General features: G+C 35.7%; 1 protein-coding gene across 1 annotated transcript in view; it reads left to right on the top strand.

Annotated features, from left to right (window-relative positions):
* Positions 1 to 25183, top strand: part of sema3d (semaphorin 3D) — an 86463-nt gene that overhangs the window by 37920 nt on the left and 23360 nt on the right. Inside the window, exons 4-11 of the mRNA XM_002935247.5 lie at positions 1038 to 1100; positions 1713 to 1832; positions 2262 to 2355; positions 10613 to 10741; positions 11158 to 11300; positions 21361 to 21475; positions 22105 to 22174; positions 23794 to 23938. Coding sequence (XP_002935293.5) covers positions 1038 to 1100; positions 1713 to 1832; positions 2262 to 2355; positions 10613 to 10741; positions 11158 to 11300; positions 21361 to 21475; positions 22105 to 22174; positions 23794 to 23938 — 879 coding nt within the window. The remainder of the gene's footprint in view (positions 1 to 1037; positions 1101 to 1712; positions 1833 to 2261; positions 2356 to 10612; positions 10742 to 11157; positions 11301 to 21360; positions 21476 to 22104; positions 22175 to 23793; positions 23939 to 25183) is intronic.

The raw sequence follows: 25183 nt of genomic DNA, 5'->3' as shown, positions 1-25183 counted from the left end.
TAAGCATCCTTGGGCATTTGCTGAAAACTCAATCATATCAATTTATTTTACATTTACTTTGGTGCTCAACTCTTTATGTTAAAGATTTAGACTAATTTCAAATAACAATGCCTTTGGTTTATGAGTCATTAACTGACCACAAGTTTTAAAAATGTGTACTGTGCAATTATGTTTGCAGTTAAATACATTGTTTAATGAACGTTTTAGCTTGCAAAATGCAATTTTGTCATTCTTAGCACAAGGTTATATTTGTTACTTAATCTATGAATTGGCAGTGGATTGCAGTAAAAGAGGGCATAACAGTGTTGGACAATTCTGACCACATAAAGTTAATTTAAGTGGGCTTAGATGGGCTAGTGGGGGTGGCAAAGCCATAGGAAATTTAAATTGGGTGCAGACAGGAAGGGGATCCATTTTGAGGAGAGAGAAAAACAAGCCCTACCATTGCTATGCTGGATTGTGTTTGTTGTCACAATTGTAAGTCCGTTTTATGGGGCAAAGGCTTTTCAAGTAGTATGTTTGAGGGTTATGTTAGGGTTTAGTATCACAGTGTAGCTCGTGGTCCCTGGTGAGTGTATTAACCCTTTAGTCCTTGGAAATGCAGGAAGTAGGTGGGTTCAGCATTCTGTTGGGTTCCCATTTGTTTAAAGTTTCTTTCTAAGACCAAAAGGTTTCTGAGAGTTGGACACAGATATAAATGCAACTATGTGAAAACATTGCCAAAGATTTAGGGTTAGCCATTTAAATGTTTATGCTTATAATGTTTTCTTACGCATTATTTAATGTAACATATGGTTATTGTTATATTTGAATTGTTAATGAAAGTGTTCTGGAAGCATGTAATTTAATAATGCTGTGGCCAAAATAAATTCAATCCCAATATTCATGTGTCTGTAGTTTGTTACTTTTAGGCTGTTTGTGGTGCAGTAGGTCATTGTTATGTGACAGGGACTTATTTGTATATTGTTTAGATAGAATATACATTTTATAATAAATAAGAAATATATTTACAGATCAAATTATTTTCATATTTTCAGATTCATTGGCCCGCAGCAAAAGAAAAAATTGAATTCTGCAAAAGAGCTGGTAAAGACAACAATGTATGTATTTCTGAGGTATTCGTTTCTGCTTTCTACATACATACATTTCCCAAACAGTTAGTATGTATCCATCCAACCATTCTCCAAGCCCTGGACAGGTGCCTTTTTGTTTTAGCTCTATGTCTTTGGCTTGGATTTTTTTTTTCTGGAAAAGTCATCCTGCCAGAAAAATGCTTTTTCCTGTGATGCCAGCGCTTACTGCAGACATACATGGGTTAGACTCTAAATCACAAAATGTTTTCATTGAATTAACAAAGCAACTTAATTATCAATTAACAAAAGACTTTAAACATGACTCTTTACAGTGACAGTAAGCAAATACAGTAACTAATATTCTTATATGTTGGTCTCTAAAGACTGGGATGGTTCCTCATGGCTGCAAATGCATGAACATTTTCTGACCTTTAACAAAATCTCAACTAACAATGTTATTTTCCACATGTAACTGTTTTGTTGGAAGAGATTTATCAGTGGGATTTCTCAACACAGAGTTAAAGAAAACAGAGTAATAAACATGCCAACACTTTCAATGTGGACATCATGAAATGAACAGTAGGTACAAGTCAAACCTGTAATGTAACCATTTACATTTCCCATATTTCTCAATTTCAGTTGGAATGTGCAAATTTCATCAAAGTCCTTCATCATTATAATAAAACCCATGCATATACTTGTGGCACTGGAGCATTTCATCCTCTGTGTGGATATGTTGAACTTGGAACTCCCAAAGAGGTACTTATATCTGCTGGAAAACATTGTGTAATACTAAGTGAGCATTAAGATCACTGATTTTGTAATGATCCTTCAGCTAACACTTTACTAGAGTCCAGTGCTGCCTTATAAAGCAGTCATATCAGTTCTGATGAATTGACACATGTGCCAAAGCAGAAAATGTGTTGTAAATGTGGTGGCTCTAACACCCCTTACATAGGATAGAGTTTGACTCTGAGCAGCATTGTGATAGACTCACACATTGATCAAATTAGTCATTTTTAGAAACAGCTACTTTTTGGAACGTCACCGTTTTAATAATCTGTAGGCTAAGATACTACATCAAAGTTCCCCTCTGCCAAGTAAAAACTGTGCTAATAGGGGTTAGTTTAATCTTTCAGGTGGAAACAATAATATATCATAAATGAATATCTGTATATTTCCATGCAGGAAGTGGTATTTCAGTTAGATACACAAAACTTGGAGTCCGGGAGGCTGAAATGTCCCTTTGATCCTCAACCGCCATTCGCATCTATAATGACAGGTAAGAAATCTTGAAACCAGACAAATTTAATTTTTTTAAAATATTTGTTCAGAAATGTCAAAACATTTTTTTATAAATGTGTATTTTTCAGTGAAGATGTTATAAGTGTGTAAGTAGCTAAGGAGGGTGTTTTAAGTGTGTTAGTAGCTAAGGTAGTATTTTATGCTTCCTGTGTACTTATTGTTTAATGTTCCTTAACTTTTCTTATTGATATTTGTATTCACATAACAGGTAAACAAAGCACTGCATAGTTGAGAACTATGTTAAAGGGGTCTCTTAAAGGGGTAGTTCAACTTTAAAGGTTCACCTTCAGACTAAATTGGACCCTAACAACCAGATAGCTCTCGAAAATTCCAAACTGAAGATCTGCTGAACAAAAAGCTAAATAATTCAAAAACCAAAAAAAAAAATAAAGAAATGAAAACAAATTGCAAACTGTCTCAAAATAGCACTTTTTACATCATACGCAAAGTTAAGTTAAAGGTGAAAAACCCCTTTAAGATAACTTTTTGTTATAGAATGGACAGTCCTAAGCAACTGGCCTGAATTGGCCTTCATTTTCTATTTTTATAGTTGTAAAATTATTTGCCTTCTTCTGGTTTTTTCCAGCTTTGAAATGGGAGTCACTGATCCCCGCAGTCAATAAAGTTTAAATCTGTGAGGCTAAAATGTTATTGCTATTATTTGTTTTATAACTTATCTTTGTATTCATGCCTAATTATAATCCAGTCTCTCATTCAAACCACTCCCTGGTTGCAAAATAATTTAAAAACTAGCAACCAGAAATTCCAAACTGGATGTCTGACAAACTAAAAATGAAATAATTGAAAAAGAAAAAGACAAGTAATAAAAAATGAAGACCAATTGCAAATTGTCTTAGAATAGCACTCACTATATTATACTAAAAGTTAACACAAAGGTTAAAACCCCTTTAAAGGAGAAGGAAAGTAATTTTGGCATTTTACTGCCAATAGATTCACCACATTAGTGCCACCTAGAACATTATATTTCCTTGCCGAAAGCATTACCATACCTAAGTAAACAGCTGTAGAAACTTTCTCCGACAGCAGCTGCCATTTTAAGTAGCTTCCTGCTTGCAGCTCTAACCTTTATAGCTCAGATCACACATTCCTAAGGGAGGGGGAGGGAGTTCTTTGCATTCTTAAGGGAGGGGGGAGCAGGAGAGGGGAGAGAGGAGAGAACTGCTCAGACTCTGGCCCAGGGAATTAAGGATTTTTCTGAGAGAGGAAGTCAGACACAAAACAACATGTTTACAAAAAAAGGAGACAAGAAATCCTGGGTTTCTTTTAATAGAGGACTCAGTGCAGCATTTCTGTGAATGCTTATGGCTGTATTGACACATACCTTTCTGATAAAGCTTACTTAGTTTTTACATTTCCTTCATATTTAAGTTCAACCCTCCAAAACTCCTGCTAGTAAGAGTCACAACAAAGAGTAAAAGGTAGGAGGTTGTATACTGGTCATCTAATTATCCACACTGAAAGGGCAAAACATGGAGTAGCTCCAAATTTCCTGTTTGCCCTATCTAGGGAGGAGGTTGTATACTGGTCATCTAATTATCCACACTGAAAGGGCAAAACATGGAGTAGCTCCAAATTTCCTGTTTGCCCTATCTAGCTAAAGAAATAACAAAAATCATAGATTTGTGATTAAAACAATAACAAAAAAAGTACGTTCAGCACAATGCCTATTTCATGAACTCACATATAAATGCACTCTGTAATACATCCATACAGCTACACCTCAGCTATGCAGCACATCATATACTCACAGAAAATAAGCAACTATCAATAGTTTTATCAATCAAACTATGAAATGTTTAAAAGTGCCAATTTACATCTGCATCTGCGACATTTGTATAGTTTTGTATTGCATTGTATTGCATTTGCTAGAGTAAGCACACATTAACCATATAGAATGTGCTTTAAGGATTTAGAAAAGTGGTTGGATTAAATACAATAGAGATCTATGTGGGAGGTGGGGAAAGCAGAAAAATGATTAATGAGATTTAAGTGTATTACATTTTACAACCTTCCGGGGTATAATTTCTCTTTGTAATTACATTTTCCCTTAGCTTATTATGTTGTTGCGCATGACAGAAAACCTATAACCTTTGCTATAAATGGGGATTATACTTTTGAGTTACAGACTATTGAATAACCATTCCTTAAGAAACTGGAAAATCTCTTGCTCTTTTTCTTTAGAATTCATAAATTGACATGCTATAATATTACTTAATGAGAGGGTTAAATATTATGTATATCTTTCTTCTTACTATAGAAAAATAGTAATGAGTGAATCTATCCCATTTTGCGAAACAACAGAATAATTTGTGAGACTGCAAAAAATTTGCAAAACACATTTGTTGAGTGAGTTTTTTGATGTGGACGACTCTTGTTTACACAACCGTGCCCATTTGGCGCGACCACGCCCAATTTGACGCGCATATTTTGACAAGACTGAAACTTTTTTTGGCATACAACAAATTTTTTTGTTACAAATTTTCTTGAAGCAATTCGCCACTGGCAAAATGCGGAAATTTGCAGCAAATCCATGTCTGGCGAAAAAATTTGCTCATCACTATAGGAAAACCCTTTTTGCAAAATATTTTTTATCACTTGTACATTCTCATTTAACTTCTCTTAAATAACAACTCTGTGTTGCTAACCTTAATATAATACTCAGCATACTGATATACAGTAATTCTGTATTGCAATATCAACATCGTACATCATTCCAAACTGTTAATCAAAACAACTTAGGGGCAATTCTTTAAATATTATTATTTACAAATACAAAGACTTATTTTAAATTCTGATGAATTGTGTTAATACAATTTTGCATGTCTTTTCAATTAGTAATTAAATGTAACTTGCAGGTATGTACGTCACTGTACAACATAATTGTTTAATGTCATTTTAAATAATGTCATATTACAAATAAAAATTGTACAAAAAAAATGGGATAGTGAACAGAGGTCATAATGTATTACAGAATGCAGTATGCAGGGTCGGACTGGGGGGTGCAGGTCCCACCCGGGTTGCCGCCCCAGGGGCCCTGCACCCTCCCCAAGGTGCCCCCGCCAGCCATGTCCCCCTAACCCCCTACAGGGGCCCCCGCCGCGCCCGCCTAACCTTCCACAGGGGCCCCGCCACCCACCTGACATCTTCCCCTGAGCGTGCGTAAATGAAACACGGCAGGGGAGGGACACCGGCGGCCGGGGGAACGCCAATAGGGATCGGGTCTGGGCCGCTGGGGCCCACAGTGTTTTTTCCCAGTGCCCCGGCAGCCCACTCTGACCCTGATAATATAGTAGCACGCTAGCAAGGCTGTTGAATAAAAATTTAAATTCTAGCATAATGGATACAAAATCGGGTAGGATGTGGAAAATATATGATCAGATATCCCGACAGCTGAATAACTTTTTGAAGCCAAAGGAAGTCTTTCAATCACAAAATCTTAGATACTAAAGTGAATTTAATATGATATGGGCGACTTACTTGCGGAAACAATTAGATATGACTATTTCTATGCATGCTAATAAATGTTTCTGTGCATTGTAAGTCTAAATATCAAGGATCACTGTGATTTTCTTCCCGGTTAAAGCTATGCATGGCACTGTGATACACCTTTGGCATTCAAATTTTCCCCTAAAAATAGCAGCCTGCTAGTTATGTCGGACAGGGAACAGTGTTTCATTAGTGGTAGGCTTCTTGTCACAATATTTAAAAAATGGAAATTGACACTTGGACAAGGTACATTAAAAAAACATCAACCTTTTCAAAAACCTGTTTCTCTGTTGGATTTTTGTATAATTTTGTTATAATATTAAAGCCAACCAAAATCAGGCTAAAGAATTTGGCAGATTCACTCATCTTTATTGGCATGCTAAGACATTTATTTAGCTTACTTTATTTTCAATTTCATGTAATAACTTAAGAAACTGCCCTATCAAAAATAATTTGCCAAAAATATTACCTTTGCAGCAGTCATATCTTCCAAGTAGGCTCCCATCAATGTTTTTTTAGGTCTCATACATGGAAGTTTTTAATAAACCAACATTTTATTCTACATATATGTCACAAAGTGTTTTATAATATGGCAAAAGTACATTTCAAATAAACCTGTATATGCTACTAAACTCCAAGAAAAACCTCATTGTAAAATAAGGATTTGTGGTGTCTTATAGTGGAGTTATTTCAGTTAAATATGATTTTCCATTTGTTTATATAGCAATTTATGTGTGGCTCCTGTAGAAATGCTCAGCTTATTACGTTCAGGAAAAAAGACCAAACACAAAAGAACTAGACAGATAAATAGACTAAACATAGCTATGTTTTAACTAGAAGCATATGCTTAATCAATGTCTACATTTTGTATATTTTTGTTTCAGCTGTAATATATAAAAAGAAATCCATAATACTGTAAAAATCAATTATGTATGCTTTAACAATTAACTAGCTAGTAAATGCCTATGTCTTGCCTACATACAATCAAGATAACATTAATTACTGGAATGATTAACACAGTCCCTTTCAAGCAACCTTATAAATAAATCCCTTCTCATATGACCACAAATGAATGCTGGCACATATAGGGCCATATTTACAAAGGTGTGTATGAAATGTTTTCTAATTGTGTACAATTAAGTGATATTTCTAAAATTGTGCAAATCTTCTTAAAGTAAAAGGAAAGTTATAAAGGAAAGTTTGGCTTTTCACTCTACTGTGCAAATCAATGCCGCCGCCCCTAGGCCCCTGTCTCCTCATCACCCTCGCCCCCTTCTGTTCACCCATGCGCAGGTGTGCACATGCGCAAATGTCTGTAGTCTGGTCCGAAGCACTGGGGATCAGTGTGTGGGGCTTTAAAAACTATTAGGTCTCCCACGCTTACCCAGTGCTTCGGACCCAAATTAAAAGCAGAAGCTGGGCAGAATGCCACCCCTTAAGCCCTGCCACCCTAGGCCTGGGCCTGGTGCAAACATTTGACACCCCCAGTGATTAGACCTTTTTTTTCTCCTTTAAGGTGGCTATACATAGGCCCATAAAAGGTGCCTGATTCAATCATGAAGGACCCAATTAGCAACTTAATGTTCCGTGTAGAAGGCCCTCCGACAGGCTTATACAACCGAAAATCAGCCAGTTATTGATTAAGCAGGTTTAAAAATCTGGTAGGACGAAGACCATATTAGCTTGTTGCATTTATTGGTGTAATTAGTAAAGTTGTACCAGTTTTACAGCAACTGTTTAGGCAAGGATTTTTTCACATCCTAATTTTCAATGGGTTACACAAACTGGAGGTAGTATAAAATAATGGCGTAAATTTTCTCGAGTAAATCAAAATACACATCTTTACAAATTACCTCTTTAAACTTCAAGCCCAAGCCAAATGAATGGATCTTTAAATGTATGGCCAACTCCTGATTTTACTCTGTACGTCACTATTTCCGAAATCGGCAGAATGAATCCATTACAAAGTTTTAAGTGGTGTAATTTGTAAAGTTGTATATTTTGATTTACTCCAGAAATTAACACTATTATTTTACACTACCTCCAGTTTGTGTAACCCATTGAATAAGTTTGACAAGTAGGAAGTGTAGGAAGTGTAGGAACTGCATAAACAGTTGCTGAAAAAGTGGCACAATTTTACTAATTTTCACAGTTACTGTGCAATTGCTAACACCTTTTTACATCAGAATATTTCAGCTACATGTCGATTACACAGCTTTAAAAATACACATGATTGAACATGGTGTTGCATTGTGTTAAATTAGCAATGTGTAATGCATACTAATGCCACTCTTTAACACAGCTCCCTCAAAATGCAAAATGACAAAAACACATTTTAAATTCTGATGAGGGTCTTGCGTTAATATTCATGCACACTAAGTAGGGTGGATTCCATCAGTGTAAGTGGTAATAGAAATCAATAATAAATATAGTATGTATGGCAGTCCAGCATTCATATAAATAATGTACAGCACTGGGTACCCAGTGACAGGTATAAATAGGAATATATACATATACAAACCTAAGCATTAAAAGTTAAAAGTAGATTTGTGGCATTCACATTTACATCCATGATCAGACAAAATCAATCCTAACAGGCCTTAGGAAAGCAGGATGCGATTAGTGACATTAGACCATTAGATCATAGTGTTAGATTATAAATCCACTGGTAATTGCCTTTTAGGAATATTCAGCCCAAGTCTCCACCTAAGGTTGATTTAGAATCAAGCCTCAGGGCACACATCTGAGATCCACCACTTTGTGTTTATCTTATGGGTGTGCCTTACTACATCTGACTTTTTCCTGGCTTCTTATAAGAAATCTTATGGTTTCTAATACATGCCTTAAAGAGTAAGTATATTGAAACAGCTGTATCTGCATATACAGTATGATTATTATCAATTCCGGCCTTAGTAGTTGAAAGATAGATTTAAAGATGACTAGGCCTGTATAAAAATATTTGTAATAAATTAACAACTAGAGAACTAGAAGAGAAATAAATATCCAGTTTATTAACTATTATCTATAGGAGATGGCCTTCCTGTAATTTAGAACTTATGGAGAACAGGTTTCAGATATGGGATACCGTTCCTGTATTATAATTGTATTTTTTTTTTCGACATCAAAATGTAATTGCTTGCATCTTGTCCCGTAGAGGATGTTACAGTGCATGACTTTAACTAGGAAAAAGAAGCAGGATGTGTAGCTTGTCTTTCATGTTGGTTAAAAACGAGTGGTCTCTGAATTCCCATCAAATAATAATCAAACATAGTCCAAGCACAATATGTTTTCAAGGTCAGGCAATACAGTAACAGTATCATTGTACTTTGAATGAACATGTTTTCTACTAATCCTTATTTCGCAACACACAGTACACCAGGGAAACCCTACCCGCCTCCATCCTAATCTTGTAAAAATTCAACTCCTGGTATCCCTTTGCTAACTCTTACTGGGAGGTGTAGGTCACAGCAGGAATCCATAGCCCTGTGTTAGATATTATGATTTAGATAGTTTTCATAGATAGACAGATAGACTGAAAGTCAAAGACTAACATTTAAATATATGCGTGCAGTGCTATGGCAGAACTTTTTTTTTCAGAGATGCAATTAACTATGAAAAGAAACTATGCCAAAAGAATGAATTTTACTTATTTACATTAGTATGATTTTGCATTAACTTTTCTTGCTCAGTTTTTAAAACTGCTTTTAGTTATTTACCTTGGTTGATGGAGAAAATTGTTCTTTCAGACTCACTACAAAATATTTTATCTTTAGAGTGTCTGTTACACACACCACTGATTAGTAATGGAAACTGCTTACATACTTTAATTGTCCTGCCTCTCTTCCTGAGGCATGTTTCTGTAAGTGTCCTCAATTATCCTCTTTAAATTACAGTTGCAACTCAATTGCTCTATAACTGTGCATGGTTTTTAAATGCTACTATACAGAAGCTAAAAAAAAATATCCATAGGCATACATTTTATTTCACATTTCAGTGGAAAGGTGACTGGGTGGAGAACAATTTTTTCCATGGATTTCTTCTTAGTGTACTTTTATAGATGTTAATGGATGTGGCTTGTAGGATATGATATAACTGGAGGCTTAGAAATCATGCAGATAAAAGAAATTGCAGATAATAGTGCCTTTAAAACAATCTTCTGAGAACAGACACAGATGCATCATTGTGTCACATTTGTACATTGTTGCACTGAAAACCCATGTCAACAACTGTTATACAATGATAGATCTCTGGCCATAAGGGCTTAGTTCTCAGTTGCCACAAACATTGCCAATTCTTCATGGTGACATTTACTTTTGTAGTAGAGTAATTGATACTGCTTGGATGGAGTCATACTGTCTAAAGGAGGGATGTTTCAAATAATATATGATGATTAAGGAAGATAAGGAATAACTAATGTAAAGTGGGTATTGTGTGATTTGTTTAAGCTGACATTTTTGTGTTAATAAAATGATAATGCTTTTGACTGGTTCTCTTGTTATTGCATGGAATTGCCTCCTACATTTTTGTGCAAAAACACAATTTGACTGACTCAATAACCTGCCATGCAAAGGTATTTCCAGGTATTTTTTCACCCAAACAGAAAGCGAATACACACAAGTAATAAAACATCCCAACTAATATTGATAGTTTTGTCAGGGATATTTAGCTTTAAGAGTACTGTAGAGAATAATAGAAGAACAGTTTTTAATTTTTTTTCTTTTTTCCAGATGAATACCTCTTTGCTGGTACAGCATCAGATTTTTTAGGAAAAGAAACAACATTTACACGTTCCATGGGACCTCCTCCTGACCACCATTTTATCAAAACTGATACTGATGATCATTATTGGCTTAATGGTATGAAACTTCAGGGTGTGGTGGTATGGCCACCTTTAAAGTATATGCTGGTTGGCGGTTTTACAACGAACAGATAATTGTAGTTAACTAGATATCCATTGGACCATGGGACTTCTTTAATTCTTGCAGGCAAAGTCAGAGCTGCACACAGAGATAGATGGAACTCTTTGTGCAAGTTATTGTGCCTGTCCAGAGGGCAAGGTGATTTGTGGGTGAAAAATTGCTGTCTCTTGCACTTAGACTTGACCAACCCTTGCCAAATGCAATAAATTAGCCCTCATAAAAGAAGTATGAAATAGATCCACAACAAATTATTTTCCACTCTTGCAGTATTATCCCATTTAAAAAGATGGGATGAGCTACAGTTAAAACATAATTTACTGAAGGTGACGTTGTATATATATTTTCCTTTTCAGGAGCAAAGTTTTTTGGTGCATACGCAATACCAGATACATATAACCCAGATGATGACAAGATATACTTTTTCTTTCGAGAATCATCTCCAGAAGGCAGCTTTTCAGAAAAATCTGTATTTTCTCGTGTAGGAAGAGTTTGCAAGGTAAAAACTAGATAAAAATGACTTATAAACTGATGAGCTATATTATTTTCAAAAATGAAAAAAAAAATAAACTTCTTTCTCTACAATACATTTGTACAATAGACAGGCTGGATCACCCTTAGTATGAAGAATACATTCTATCACTTCAATGTTTGTCTTAACATCAGTTGTTTGTATAGTTTGCTTTCTTTGACATGCATGCAAGAAAAACACAAAAAGAGTGCATGGCATGTATGATTACAAATGATATTAACAACAAAATGATTTTTAAGACATTGGCACATTCTTTATGTACAGTTAGCTCTCATAAAAATGATCTGTTAATGAGTGGTTCTGAATTACTGATCATTATCTTCATTACTGCCAATTCGTAGTAATGCAGAATGTTTTTTTTTCTGGATTGTTAAACCTAGTGCTTTAACATTTGTACAGCAGAAGATCTTTGCCATTGAACATAGCATGTATTGCCCTTTATGTTGCAAAAAAAAAAAAAAAGAATTAACTTTTTTGTTCTGCTGATATGACAATGAGATTTGAAAGTTACCATTTGTTAAATAAAACATCCCCAGAAATTGCAGAACACTTGTTTCGACCATACAAAAACTGATAAACCACACTGTAAATCAGATGGGGATTATAAAAATATATATATGAAAGATATGGAAACTAGGTTATTCCTATCTGCTCCCAAAGGGATTCTTGTGTTGGAAGTGATCCATGCCCACTGTTAAATAAAATCATGACATAAAGGGGAGCATTTATGATTCAGATGTTTTAGCTCCAAAACTCAAAAAGGTCAAGAAAAAAAATTACTATGCGTCAAAATAGCTAAAACCTGTTGAGATTATGTAGAAGTCAATGGCAGATGTCCCTTCCTTCCCTGAAGGATCTTTCTGTGCTTCTAAACTTTAGAGCATTCTTGATTTTTGGTGTGAAAATTTGAAAAACTTTCAGTTTTGTGACTTCTGTGCAACTTTTTCCTGCACATTTATTCGAATTTTAAAATAAAAAAAAAATAAGAAGAGTTAGAGTTTCAGTAAATCTGTCCTAATTTTTTTTTTTAAGAAAAACATAGACAGATTTTTCACCTTACCATATTCTCTATAAGGATGCTCTCACACACATTTTTCACTTCCCCTCGAGCATTAACTTCACATTTTTCCCAGTTTTCAATGTTTAAATTCAGCCTGTCTCCATTAATCCCCTATTATTATTTTTTAACTCATCTCTCATCAAGGTTTGGCTGTATGACAATAAAATATGCCAGAGACCAACTTGCACTTTTGACTGCTGTAAAGAAATGATCTTAGGCGTATTTATGAATGATCCTCTACCAGTGTTTACTAGGCAGATTATAGGTCTCTGTGATATTTCCCCTTGGGGGACAGTTGCTGCAAAGAGTAGTTTGTTTTCTTTTAGGTTTTAGGCCTAGGGAAATGTAAACTGAAATAATTTGCCCAGAGTCAAACATCTGTTGCTTCCTGTGTTGAAAAACTGTATCTCCTGATGCTTATTCTTTAGTTAAAGTAACTGACAAATTAGGTGTTAAAATACATTATGGCTTATTTCAAGCAAATTGTATGTTTGGATTTTGCTGCCATATCATGTTTTTACCAGTCAAAATAGAAAAATTGTACAGTTGTTGACTGCCCTCCACTTATATATAAAGTGGAAAAAAATTACTATTACCGTGTATACTCGAGTATAAGCCAAGGTACCTAATTTTACCTAAGAAGACTGGAAAAACTTATTGACTCGGGTATAAGCCTAGGGTAGGAAATGTAGCAGCTACTGCTAAGTTTCAATGATCAAATATTTAATAAAAGGACACTCAGCGTGACCCCCTGTGAATTCTACATAAATATATAATGTTGGCAGCTGCAAATTAAGAGCAATAATATGTATTATAGTCAATTAATATATCTCCAGAACACTTATGTATTAACAAATATATTTCTATCAATGTTACATGAAAATGAGAAGGCAGTGAGCTCTAACCTTTATAAGCACTGAATCCCCCACCAAGCAGAGCAGTGTTCTCAACTGCTGCTTGTCAGAAGCTCTAGGTAAAGATTGTCCAGTGGATGGGGGTGAGAAAAGTTTGCCTAAAGTTTTCCTTGTTGTAATTGTATATATTTTTAAACTTTCATCCATGTTGGAGGATGTTAATGCTTCACAATTGAGCAAAGCGCAAAAAAATCCAATATGATTATTTCTCTATGTCTTTATATACACATCAATGGTGCATGAACACTAAATGAATTCAGAATTTACAGCCCCCTTTCAAGCGAAGGGAGAACAATAAAAATAATGGCATCCATTTCTTTTAACACACTAGCTTGTGCCCGAGTAAAAAGGGCAGAGTAGTAAGGGCAGTGCCAGTTACTTTTCCGACCAGCCCATCTGTCTCGCGCATGCATGGGGGGGGGCGAGGAGGGGGTGTGCGATGGATGAGCCGGTCGGACAAGTAATCCGGCACTGCCCTTACTAATCGACTCAAGTATAAGCCGAGGGTTCCTTTTTTAGCACATTTTGAGTGCTCGAAAACTTGGCTTCTACTCGAGTATATACTGTACTTTTTGTTCTGGGGCATCTTAAAGTTCATGCGCATTCCTCCAAAACAATTAGAAATGCAGTAGTGGAAGACAGAAGGTAAGCTTTATATAAAGTGTCATTGGGTTGCTAAATAAGAAAGATGGACAATAGCCCTTGTGAAAAACTGAGCTTAAGTCCCTGTTTGAAAACAAGCACACTATTTTTTTGGAAATGTTTAGTATTCCATCAAATAGAAATGGCTTTCTGTCTAGGAATGTTAACGTTTAAAGCATTTAAATGAATGCTGAGTTTATAATTAAAACAAATAATTTGTAGACTTGCATGGAATGTAGTTTTGAGTTACCAATGATCATTTTTCATATTTTAATACTGCCCTGTTTCCATGCTGGTGTTGGTTTTCCCACCCGTGCAGGGGCTCCCTACTTTGTAATCTGTCAGAAAAATACGTCTTCCACATCTGCTGGGAAATACTGATAATCTTTCTCTTGTGCAATCCTTTACAAGCTCCCATGATTAGAAGCCCTGTCTGCGCTCATGGCAGAGCTAGCTTTTAGAAAAGGTTCATCACTTCCAAGAATTGCACAGAGAAAAGAAACATTTTCAAATGCTTCTATTTTTTTTTTTCATAATTTCAAAAAGATCATCAATTTTCTGAACGTGAAGCCTGGTCAGTAGCTATAGCTGCCTGTCAGTTTCAGTTATATATCTGACAGTCAGTATTTTTTATAGTATCTGTCAGATTTTAGACAGAAGTTGGGAGAAACAAACCTCACATTTATGTATGTGGCAAACTAAAAGCATAGATGTTATCAGAAGTGTATGATTCTGCATATGTCAAAGCGTTCTGTAAACCTAAAATGTTTTACTGTGCAAAGCAGGGAAAGCTAATACTTTTGTACACTTGTGATTACTGATAAGAGAAACGCAGTGTGTTGCCAAATGGCAGTGTTAACAACATTTTTTTCAGATCAGTTAACAATATTTTTCAGTGTGTTTTAAAGTCAGATAAAGTCAGATAAGCAAGTCACTGTTTTCTAGTTGATTGTATTATTCAATAGCCGTCTAAGTCTCTGCTAGAAACCTATCACTCTTGCTCTTTTATTTTTTGTTTAAAATTGTGCAGTCATGAGCTCTGGGAATTATAGCAGCATGTCACAAAAATCTAAACACTCTTATTTAAACTGAGACTCTCAGATTTATGTTTATTGTTACACTGTAACACTGAGGGTTTAGTTCTAGAATATATGGTGTTTATGCTTCAGTATAATCTGTAAATTGAACAAATGGCTACAGCGGTTCTTAGAAAAGGTTTTGTCCCATACTTGTTTTTTTTTCCTTTAGTATATGTAGCAGCCTATAATTGCTATTAGGTTCATTCATGTTCAACCTTAGAAAACATCGAGGAGCAATACCTAACTCTTATAATGTTTCAGGAAGTGCTGATTTATAAGAGCTACTTGCTGAATAACCACTAACAACAAAGTGTATTTTAGGGACAAGATTAAATAAACTGGAAAAACAAACAGTGCAGCAAGCATATGGAGTAGAATAATAGACAAGTTCAAGGTCAGGCAAAGATCTGGGCGGGTGGCAAACAAAAAGCAAATCCTTGAGACAGGTCAAAAGTCAGGGCAGGCAGAAAAGAATCAAAATTCATATAATAGGCCAAGGGTCAAGACCAGGCAGCCCAAACCAGAGAAAAAAGGATGGAGTAGGAACTTAGGACAGGTCACTCAAGGCAGATGGGCCAGGGATCCAGCGCAGGAAGGAGGCAGACTTTAAAAGCCCCTTAATCAGGCTGCCTACAGCTGGCTATAGACATCGGGGCAGGAAATACAGACAAGGGCAAACATCATTTATAATATCCAACAGGATCAAACCACACTCCCTCCTGTGGCTCAAGCATGAGGAGCAGCGGGAAGTACATAGCAGGTCCCTGGTTCTAAATCAGGGAGTTCCTGACATGACAGAGGAGCCAGAGTTTCCAGACCCACCTGATAGGGGCACTGATGGATCAGCTCATACTTGTCAGTGGTTGATGCAGGATATAATGCATAAAAGTTTATAAAAATTAATGTGAAAAAGGTACAGGGGCCAGATGGAATACACCCTTGGTTCTTTTTTAGCCAAGCCGCTGTTTCTGATTTTCTCAGACTTGCTTTTATCTGGACCAGTTTGAAATCTGTGGTCACAAGATTGTTATGGGATCACATTTAAAATGATGTTCTGGAAAATGCCATTATGAGCCGGAATCAGCATGGCTTTATGAAGGACAGGTCATTTCAGTCAAATTTGCTAGCTATGATAAGGTTAGCAAGAAGCTTGACAGTGGAGTTGCGGTAGATCTATTGATCTATTTGGATTTTGTCAAAATATTTGATACCCTGCCCCACAAACTGCTCTCTAAACTAAGGTCTGTTGGTCTTAGTGAAGTCATTTGCACATGGATAGGAAACTGGCTACAGGATTGGGTACAGAGGTGGTTGTTAATGGTACATTTTCTTCTTGGAGTAAGGTTCTCAGGATTCTGTATGATGTTCTCTTTTATTTAACTTGTTCACTAATTACTTAGGGGAGGGTAATGGAAGTAAGGCATTGGTGTTAGAGAATGACACAAAACTTTGCAGCCCAATTAATTCCATCCAGAATGTGACATCCTTGCAGCAGGATCTTGACATACTGACAATCTGGACGGATAAGTTGCAGATGAGATTCAGTGTGGATAAATATAAGGTTATGCACTTGGGATGTAAAAATACAGAAGACACTTATACCCTTAGTGGGACTGCACTTGGCAAATCCATTATGGAGAAGGACCTTTGAGTCCTTGTAGATTATAAAAATTAGCTGTATAGTAGCAAGCAATGCCAGGCAGCAGCTGCAGAGGCAAACAAGTTTTTAAACTGTATTAAAAGGGGCATAGATTCACAGGAGGAAAGGTTAATTATTCCACTTTACACAGCGCTAGTGAGGCCCCATCTAGAATATGCTGTGTAGTTTTGGTCTTCAGTGCTCAAATGGTTATTGTTTAATTAGAGGGTCCAAAGAAGGGTAAATAAGCTGGTAAAGGGCATGAAAAGTCTCCATTATAAAGAAAGACTGGCCAAGTTGGGGGTTGCTTGCGCTGGAGAAGAGCTGCTTAAGAGGCGATATGAAAACTATGTAGAAATATATAAGGGGATCATATAATATTCTTTCTAATGCCTTATTTATCAGTAAGTCTTTCCAACAGATGCAATGCCATCCACTCCAAATGGAAGAAAGGAGGTTCCATCTAAATATTCGTAAAGGGGTTTTTTAAAGTGAGAGATGTGAAACTGTTGAATTCTCTCCTGGAATCAGTCATACTGGCTGATACACTAGATAGCTTAAAAAAAGGGGTTGGATGGCTTTTCAACAAGTGAGAAAATACAGGGTTATTGAAAATAACTGTTAGTACAAGTCATTCCAGGGACTAGTCCGATTGCCATGGAGCCAGGAAGAAATTATTCCCTCCTCTGAGGCAAATTAGAAAGGTTTTAGATGTTTTTTTTGCCTTCTTCTGGATCAACTAGCAGTTAGGTAGGTTTCATATAGAAAAAGGTTGAACTTGATTCTCATTAGCAAAATGCTCGTTTTGTTATTCTCATGAGCTGAATGATCATTTTGGCCCACAACTTGTGTGGTCACATTGGGCAAAGAACTGAGGTATGTTCTGTTTATGGCAGAAGTAATATAAGAAGGAGACATGAGGGGGCATTTACTAAAATGTGACTTTTTTTGGTCGGTCTTTATGTCGCCAAGAACCCAAAAGTCACAGAAAAAGAGATTTATTATGCGAAAAATAAAAAAGAATGTAAAACCTGTGGAAATCATGTAGAAGTCAAAGGCAGATGCCCCTTTTACAACTGGATGATCTTTGTTCTATGTTTTTTGGTGTTTCGATGCTGACTTTTGTGCGACAAGTTGCGTCATGATACAAGTTGAAAAAGTTGCGTTTTCGCATTTCTTTCAGTGACTTTTTCCTGTTCGTTGTTTTGCAGTTTGGATCTTTTGATAAAAGACTGCCATTTATAGAAATGAGTTTATTCATGGTTTTAGTAAATCCCTCCCTCCCTTTTTTTTAAATTAGGATAAACCAGTGACATTACCCTGATATTAAGGGGCAGATTTAATAAAAACTGAGCTTAGCACTTAATACCCACATTGTATTCATTCCTATAGGATTTTTAGAAGTGTATTTATCAATGGGTGAAAGTTAGAGCTCACCATTTGATAAATACGATTCTAAAAATCCCTTAGAAATGGATAGAACATGGATGAGTTTTTATGTATTAAGCTCATATTTTCAAAAATTGGCCCGTAATATTTAGCCTTCTAAGAATAAATACAGTATTAATGTACTGAATGTAATATATGATGATCTTGTTTTATTCCTAAAGCTGGTAGTTTACTATAATGAAAACAATAAATATATATCTGCAATACAAAATTTGAAACTTAAAATGGCAGATAAACTCCATATCCTCATAACTGTAGAACATTAACACTTATTCCTTTATCACTTGCACATTTAGTGGTTTCCCTAGAATGGTCTGATGGTTAGAAAAAAAGTTGTCTGGTTGTACTCAGTTATACAGTTCATTGTTTTAAAGTTTGGTTATCTCCAGAGGTTACTGCCACCGGCTAAATAGTCAAAATATTCCAATGGCCAAGTTTTAATTATTTAAAATATATGTAATAGAACCTTTTACTTCTTGCCAGGTATATACCACAGAGAAACATATTGCCCTTGGTTGCACTTTATGGTCCAAGTCTTAAAATGGAATGTGTTGTCTTTAGTATAGTAGCTTATTTTGTTAGTTAGAATCTGAATTAATGTCTGTGTAACGTGAAGCTTAAATGCATGCATAGCTCAGCTAAGCTTAGGAGATTGCCAAGTTTTCTATTTCACTGTGCCCATGTTGCTTTGGGGAGAAATGCATACACCCAGGGAGCTACATTTTCCACAGATCAACAATGGCACTTGTGTGTCTAAGAAATAAATTGCAGTAGTTTCTCAAACCTTAAATACAGTCTTCTGGAAATTGTTAGCAAAGGTTTTGATTTTCTGCTCCTGAATAACTGTGTTTTTAGCTAATGATATGTCAAATTTTAGCAAAAATGACTTAATATTATTTTTCTAATTTCTAATTATTTGAGTGCAGTTAATTCTTATGGGTTATAAAAACAACTGTATGCTCTTTCAGCAGTCACCATGTCTGTATAAACAGGAGCCTGTCCAACATTTTATCCTGGCTAAAAGTGCCAATGACTGAGTTTATAGGGCATATTTCAATAAAAATGAATGCTTTTATTTGCTGTTCAGTGAAGACGGAATATTAGGCATTTGACAGTGCATAGGAAAAAGGGCAAAGGAAATAGCCCATAGGCATAGCTCAGAATGAAGTGACTTACACTAAACAACACATTGAAGGCAGATAACTTGTTATATATTGAGACAGCGTAATATAAAGCTGCAACTCGCTTTTTGCAGAGGATATATTGGTCTGATTTTACTTGCCTTAATCCATTCCCTACTATTCTGAAATGGCAGCTATTGCTACCATCTTTATATTAAAGTGTTTATATTCCAACACATTATTTAAGAACAACTATGTGTATAATCGTATAATCTTGTTTTAGCATCAGCTTTAAATATTTGTATTAACCTGAAAACTCTCTTGTATTTTAAAGCTTGAGTTAAGACTTGCTGGTTGTTACAATATACATTATTATTGTATTTCTAAATGCATTTGCCATAATTTGCCATAATGCACAGTATTGGACACTATAAAATGTAAACATGTACAGGTCCTTTTCAAAAAATTAGCATATTGTGATAAAGTTCATTATTTTCTGTAATGTACTGATAAACATTAGACTTTCATATATTTTAGATTCATTACACACAACTGAAGTAGTTCAAGCCTTTTCTTGTTTTAATATTGATGATTGTGGCATACAGCTCATGAAAACCCAAAATTCCTATCTCAAAAAATTAGCATATTTCATCCGACCAATAAAAGAAAAGTGTTTTTAATACAAAAAAAGTCAACCTTCAAATAATTATGTTCAGTTATGCACTCAATACTTGGTCGGGAATCCTTTTGCAGAAATGACTGCTTCAATGTGGCGTGGCATGGAGGCAATCAGCCTGTGGCACTGCTCAGGTGTTATGGAGGCCCAGGATGCTTCAATAGCGGCCTTAAGCTCATCCAGAGTGTTGGGTCTTGTGTCTCTCAACTTTCTCTTCACAATATCCCACAGATTCTCTATGGGGTTCAGGTCAGGAGAGTTGGCAGGCCAATTGAGCACAGTAATACCATGGTCAGTAAACCATTTACCAGTGGTTTTGGCACTGTGAGCAGGTGCCAGGTCGTGCTGAAAAATGAAATCTTCATCTCCATAAAGCTTTTCAGCAGATGGAAGCATGAAGTGCTCCAAAATCTCCTGATAGCTAGCTGCATTGACCCTGCCCTTGATAAAACACAGTGGCCCAACACCAGCAGCTGACATGGCACCCCAGACCATCACTGACTGTGGGTACTTGACACTGGACTTCAGGCATTTTGGCATTTCCCTCTCCCCAGTCTTCCTCCAGACTCTGGCACCTTGATTTCCGAATGACATACTTTGGACCACTGAGCAACAGTCCAGTGCTGCTTCTCTGTAGCCCAGGTCAGGCGCTTCTGCCGCTGTTTCTGGTTCAAAAGTGGCTTGACCTGGGGAATGCAGCACCTGTAGCCCATTTCCTGCACGCGCCTGTACACGGTGGCTCTGGATGTTTCTACTCCAGACTCAGTCCACTGCTTCCGCAGGTTCCCCAAGGTCAGGAATCGGTCCTTCTCCACAATCTTCCTCAGGGCCCAGTCACCTCTTCTCGTTGTGCAGCGTTTTCTGCCACACTTTTTCCTTCCCACAGACTTCCCACTGAGGTGCCTTGATACAGCACTCTGGGAACAGCCTATTCGTTCAGAAATTTCTTTCTGTGTCTTACCCTCTTGCTTGAGGGTGTCAATGATGGCCTTCTGGGCAGCAGTCAGGTCGGCAGTCTTACCCATGATTGCGGTTTTGAGTAATGAACCAGGCTGGGAGTTTTTAAAAGCCTCAGGAATCTTTTGCAGGTTTTTAGAGTTAATTTGTTGATTCAGATGATTAGGTTAATAGCTCGTTTAGAGAACCTTTTCATGATATGCTAATTTTTTGAGATAGGAATTTTGGGTTTTCATGAGCTGTATGCCACAATCATCAATATTAAAACAAGAAAAGGCTTGAACTACTTCAGTTGTGTGTAATGAATCTAAAATATATGAAAGTCTAATGTTTATCAGTACATTACAGAAAATAATGAACTTTATCACAATATGCTAATTTTTTGAAAAGGACCTGTATATTCATTTTGAATAATAAATATGTGTTAAATAATTCTACTATATGAAATATGAAATGAACTTTAGCCAACCTCAATATTTGTACTTTTTAGAATGACATCGGAGGTCAGCGCAGTCTGATAAATAAATGGACGACATTTCTGAAAGCTCGATTGGTTTGCTCAATTCCTGCTCAAGATGGTGGGGATACATATTTTGATGAATTGCGTAAGCTGATTTAAATCTTTTTTTTTTCTGTAGCAATCATGTTTTTGAAAGATATGTAAAACATACTGGATTCCATCAGACTGCTGTTTCAGCTGTAGGTGATAAAACATTGCTTAACGCTGGAGGAAAAATCCTTTCAGCTGACCTCAGTGATTCCCTGTCACGCAAACATGTATTAATTGCATTAGAAATACATTTATTTTGCTGTGAGCTCATCAGTAAAAGTTAGACGTGATAAAATGCATGGAACTGATGGAGTTCAGAAAGTGAGGGTAAAGGAAATATGTATTGGATTGGCATAAATGACAAGAATTAAGAAGCACTTGCAAAATAAAGGTATTGTATGCAAGAATGTATAACAGTTATGCTGCAGATTTAGTTTTTTACTTGTCTTTACTATAAACGCATTGAACAGTTTATACACACAGTATACCACACTAAAATTCCTCCACTGTCTATTCATTCCAATGGGATTTTATTATAGAAACACATAGGAGCTATATTCATCTATTTCAGTGTGATTTTTACTACAGACTGAAAACCACTTATCAACATAAGTAACTGATTTAATGTACAACTGATATCTATTGCTTCAATTCTTTTATATCACCCTCTTCTCCTCTTTTTAGAAGATATTTTCTTGCTTCCAACAAAAGATGAAAGGAACCCAGTTGTGTATGGAATATTCACTACTACAAGGTACATTTCCTGTTAAATGAAATACAAAATACAAACATAACAAAGAAAAAGTTATTTAGGGTAAACTACGTCTGCTAGGCACTTGATCATGACAACATATCTGTATGTCTAACACGATGTCTAAAGTTGTTTTTTTTCTAATCTTTCTGCTTACCTTGAAAATAACCTGTTGTGCATTCCCTAATGTTAGAACAATCTTGGTCTGATGCCATTCAAAAGAATGAAAGCTAGATTTAGCAAGACAAAGTGGGCAAATTAATCCAAGCACAAGATGGGTTTTAATGTGCATTAAATTGGCTGCAATTTTTACACTTTCTTGTTTTGCAGTTAAAAAATATGACATGAAATATACCTTAAATAAAATCAATTTGTAGGTTAGTATGGAAATATACAGCTGTTGCTACTAAATGCATTACTGCAATAGAATGTATATGTTGTTATGTAACAGTGCATACCTTTTCATTTTTGTGTGGGAATCCACTGTGTGTGTGTGCAGACAGCCTGATGATATATTTTATGTTAAAAAGCTGCTATGTCTCCTTCTGTACCCCCCCCAGTTTGAAAAATGAAAAATAAAGAATATTTAAAAAAAAAAAAAAAATCTGCTATGTAGTACGTGGACTGCTATCAAAGCTTCAGAATGGCTGTGCAGACTAAATTTGAATAGCAGATGAGCTGTGTAGGATACAGTGGCTTAGTATTTAAAATGAAAAAAAGCAGGGACTATTTGCCATGGCTCTCTAGACAATAAAATAAAATTCTTCTTTATTAAATAGGAATGTTTCTGCCAAGAAATATTTTATATGCAGGTGCTGGACAAACAGCATTTACTATATCATTTTACGGGGCCTTTAAATGTATAAACACACAGGTATGGCAACAGTTATCTGGAAACCCATTCTGGAAAGTTCAAAATTGTGGAAAGGTAATTTCCTGTAGTCTCCATTTCAATAAAATAATTTAAAATTTTAAAGCATATTTGCTTCTTTTCTGTAATAATAAAACAGTACCTTGTACCTCCTCCCAATATCATTAATTCTTATTGGAGGCAAAACAATCCTATTGGGTTTATTTAACGTTTAAGTGAATTTTTAGTAGACTTTAATTATGAAGATCCAAGTTATGGTAACATAACCAGAAAACCCCAGGCCCTGGGCATTCTGGATAATAGGTCCCATAATAGGTCCCATGCCTGTATATCTAGATAAGATAATATTTTTATTTAGATACATAAAAAGTTTTAGTTTTCAGGACAGCTATATATCACCAAAGGCCCTACTGAATAACCAAGTGGGGCTTTCTTTAGGCAACAGATCAAATAATCTTTAGACAACATATAATATAATTTAACAGGGAAGATATTAGAGCAGTATTTGTTAATATAATGTTTAGGTTTAACTGTTAAAAATAGTTCTAAATGAATAGAAGACTACCTGCAATCCAATTCAGTAGCTATAGGTGTTAACTTATTTATAAGGTTTCATTTAACAATAATTTTCTTAATAAGCATTAGATATAAGTTGAACTTCTATAATTGTTTAGTGACCAAAAATCTCATTTATTTTCATACGTTATAGTTAAACGTCTCAACACATGTAATATTTTGTTTCTTATTGCAGTTCTATATTCAAAGCATCTGCTGTGTGTGTATATAGTATGGCTGATATAAGAGCTGTATTTAATGGCCCATATGCACACAAGGAAAGTCCAGACCACAGATGGGTACAGTACGATGGAAGAATCCCCTATCCTCGACCTGGAACAGTATGTATCTGTTTTGTAGTTTATAGTATACAGACATGACTGTGTTATTTATGAAGCTGGGGTACAAATCAGGAAATAGTTTCTATTGTCTAGTGGACAGATGCCTTTTAGGAGTGATTATGTATATAATTTGTCTCAGAGATAACATTTTAACAGGAAGCAACTGATGTTTGGTAGCTCCTGTTTTAAAAGATTTGATGTTAACAAATACTAGTCCATGATGCTAGTAAAAAAAGTGGTAGAAAGTGGTAGAAAGTGAAAGCAGTGAAAAAAGTGGTAGAAAGTACTTCTGCTCTTTCTAAAGGTCACACAGCTGTTAAAATGTGAGAGAATCAGGTTCCATTAAACCTATCTCTGGCCAGCTTGCAAATGCAAAAAATATATTTTGTGATAATTAGTTAGTCACTTTTCCTTGTAGAAGGCTTGCACACTATATTGTTGTTGTTTTAAATTCTTTATTTACCTTCAAACCATTAAAATGATATGTTATTATATTATATTTTATATGTTAACCAGCCTTGATGGTGGAATTGGTCCCCTGGGATAATTGATTGTTTTGCTAAGCTTTAATTGCCTTGTAAAAGTCTGCATAATCAAGGCATTGCTGGGTAGCTTTATTCTGAGGGTAGTTTATCATGGCTTCTCAGAGTCCACTTTAACACCAGTATCCCATTCCAATACCCAAGATGTAGGTCCACTTTAACACCAGTAACCCATTCCATTACCCAAGATGAAGGTGAGCGCTTCCCCAACCATTTATGCAGATCATTAAATGTGTCTGTATGATTATGTAAGGAATAATGTCTGGAAAATACCAGTACATAAGGTGCTACTTGACCATCAAAATGTATATGTGCATGCAATGTCCATGTATCTACATATTAAATTCAGTTATATTAAATGTGACCTTCCTCTCAAAGATTCCATTAAATTCTAAGGTGTATGAAAATGTAAATATATCCAAATTAATTAAAACTGAGGTTATTGTTATCCACAAACACTGGCAGCTTCATTTTCCTTTTCACTGAAGTGATTTCAATTAAGAGCGTGCCAATGTGGTAGAGATGCTAAATTCCAAATAAGGTTTGTGGAAAGGTTTTGCTTATAAATGTAAGGTTGGCCCAGAATATAAAGCTACAAAAGAAGCTGAAAGAGAAATGTTTGTCTGGTGTCAATATAATCCTTGAGGATGAGGTTGCCATCTACTGCTCATAGCATAACTGGAGTTTTAAAAGGTATGCCTGT

The sequence above is a fragment of the Xenopus tropicalis genome, chromosome 3, assembly GCF_000004195.4.
Source record: "Xenopus tropicalis strain Nigerian chromosome 3, UCB_Xtro_10.0, whole genome shotgun sequence".
In the NCBI taxonomy this organism is placed as follows: domain Eukaryota; kingdom Metazoa; phylum Chordata; class Amphibia; order Anura; family Pipidae; genus Xenopus; species Xenopus tropicalis.
The sequence above is the reverse complement of the archived record's forward strand: the minus strand, read 5'-3'. Positions and strand labels throughout refer to the sequence as shown.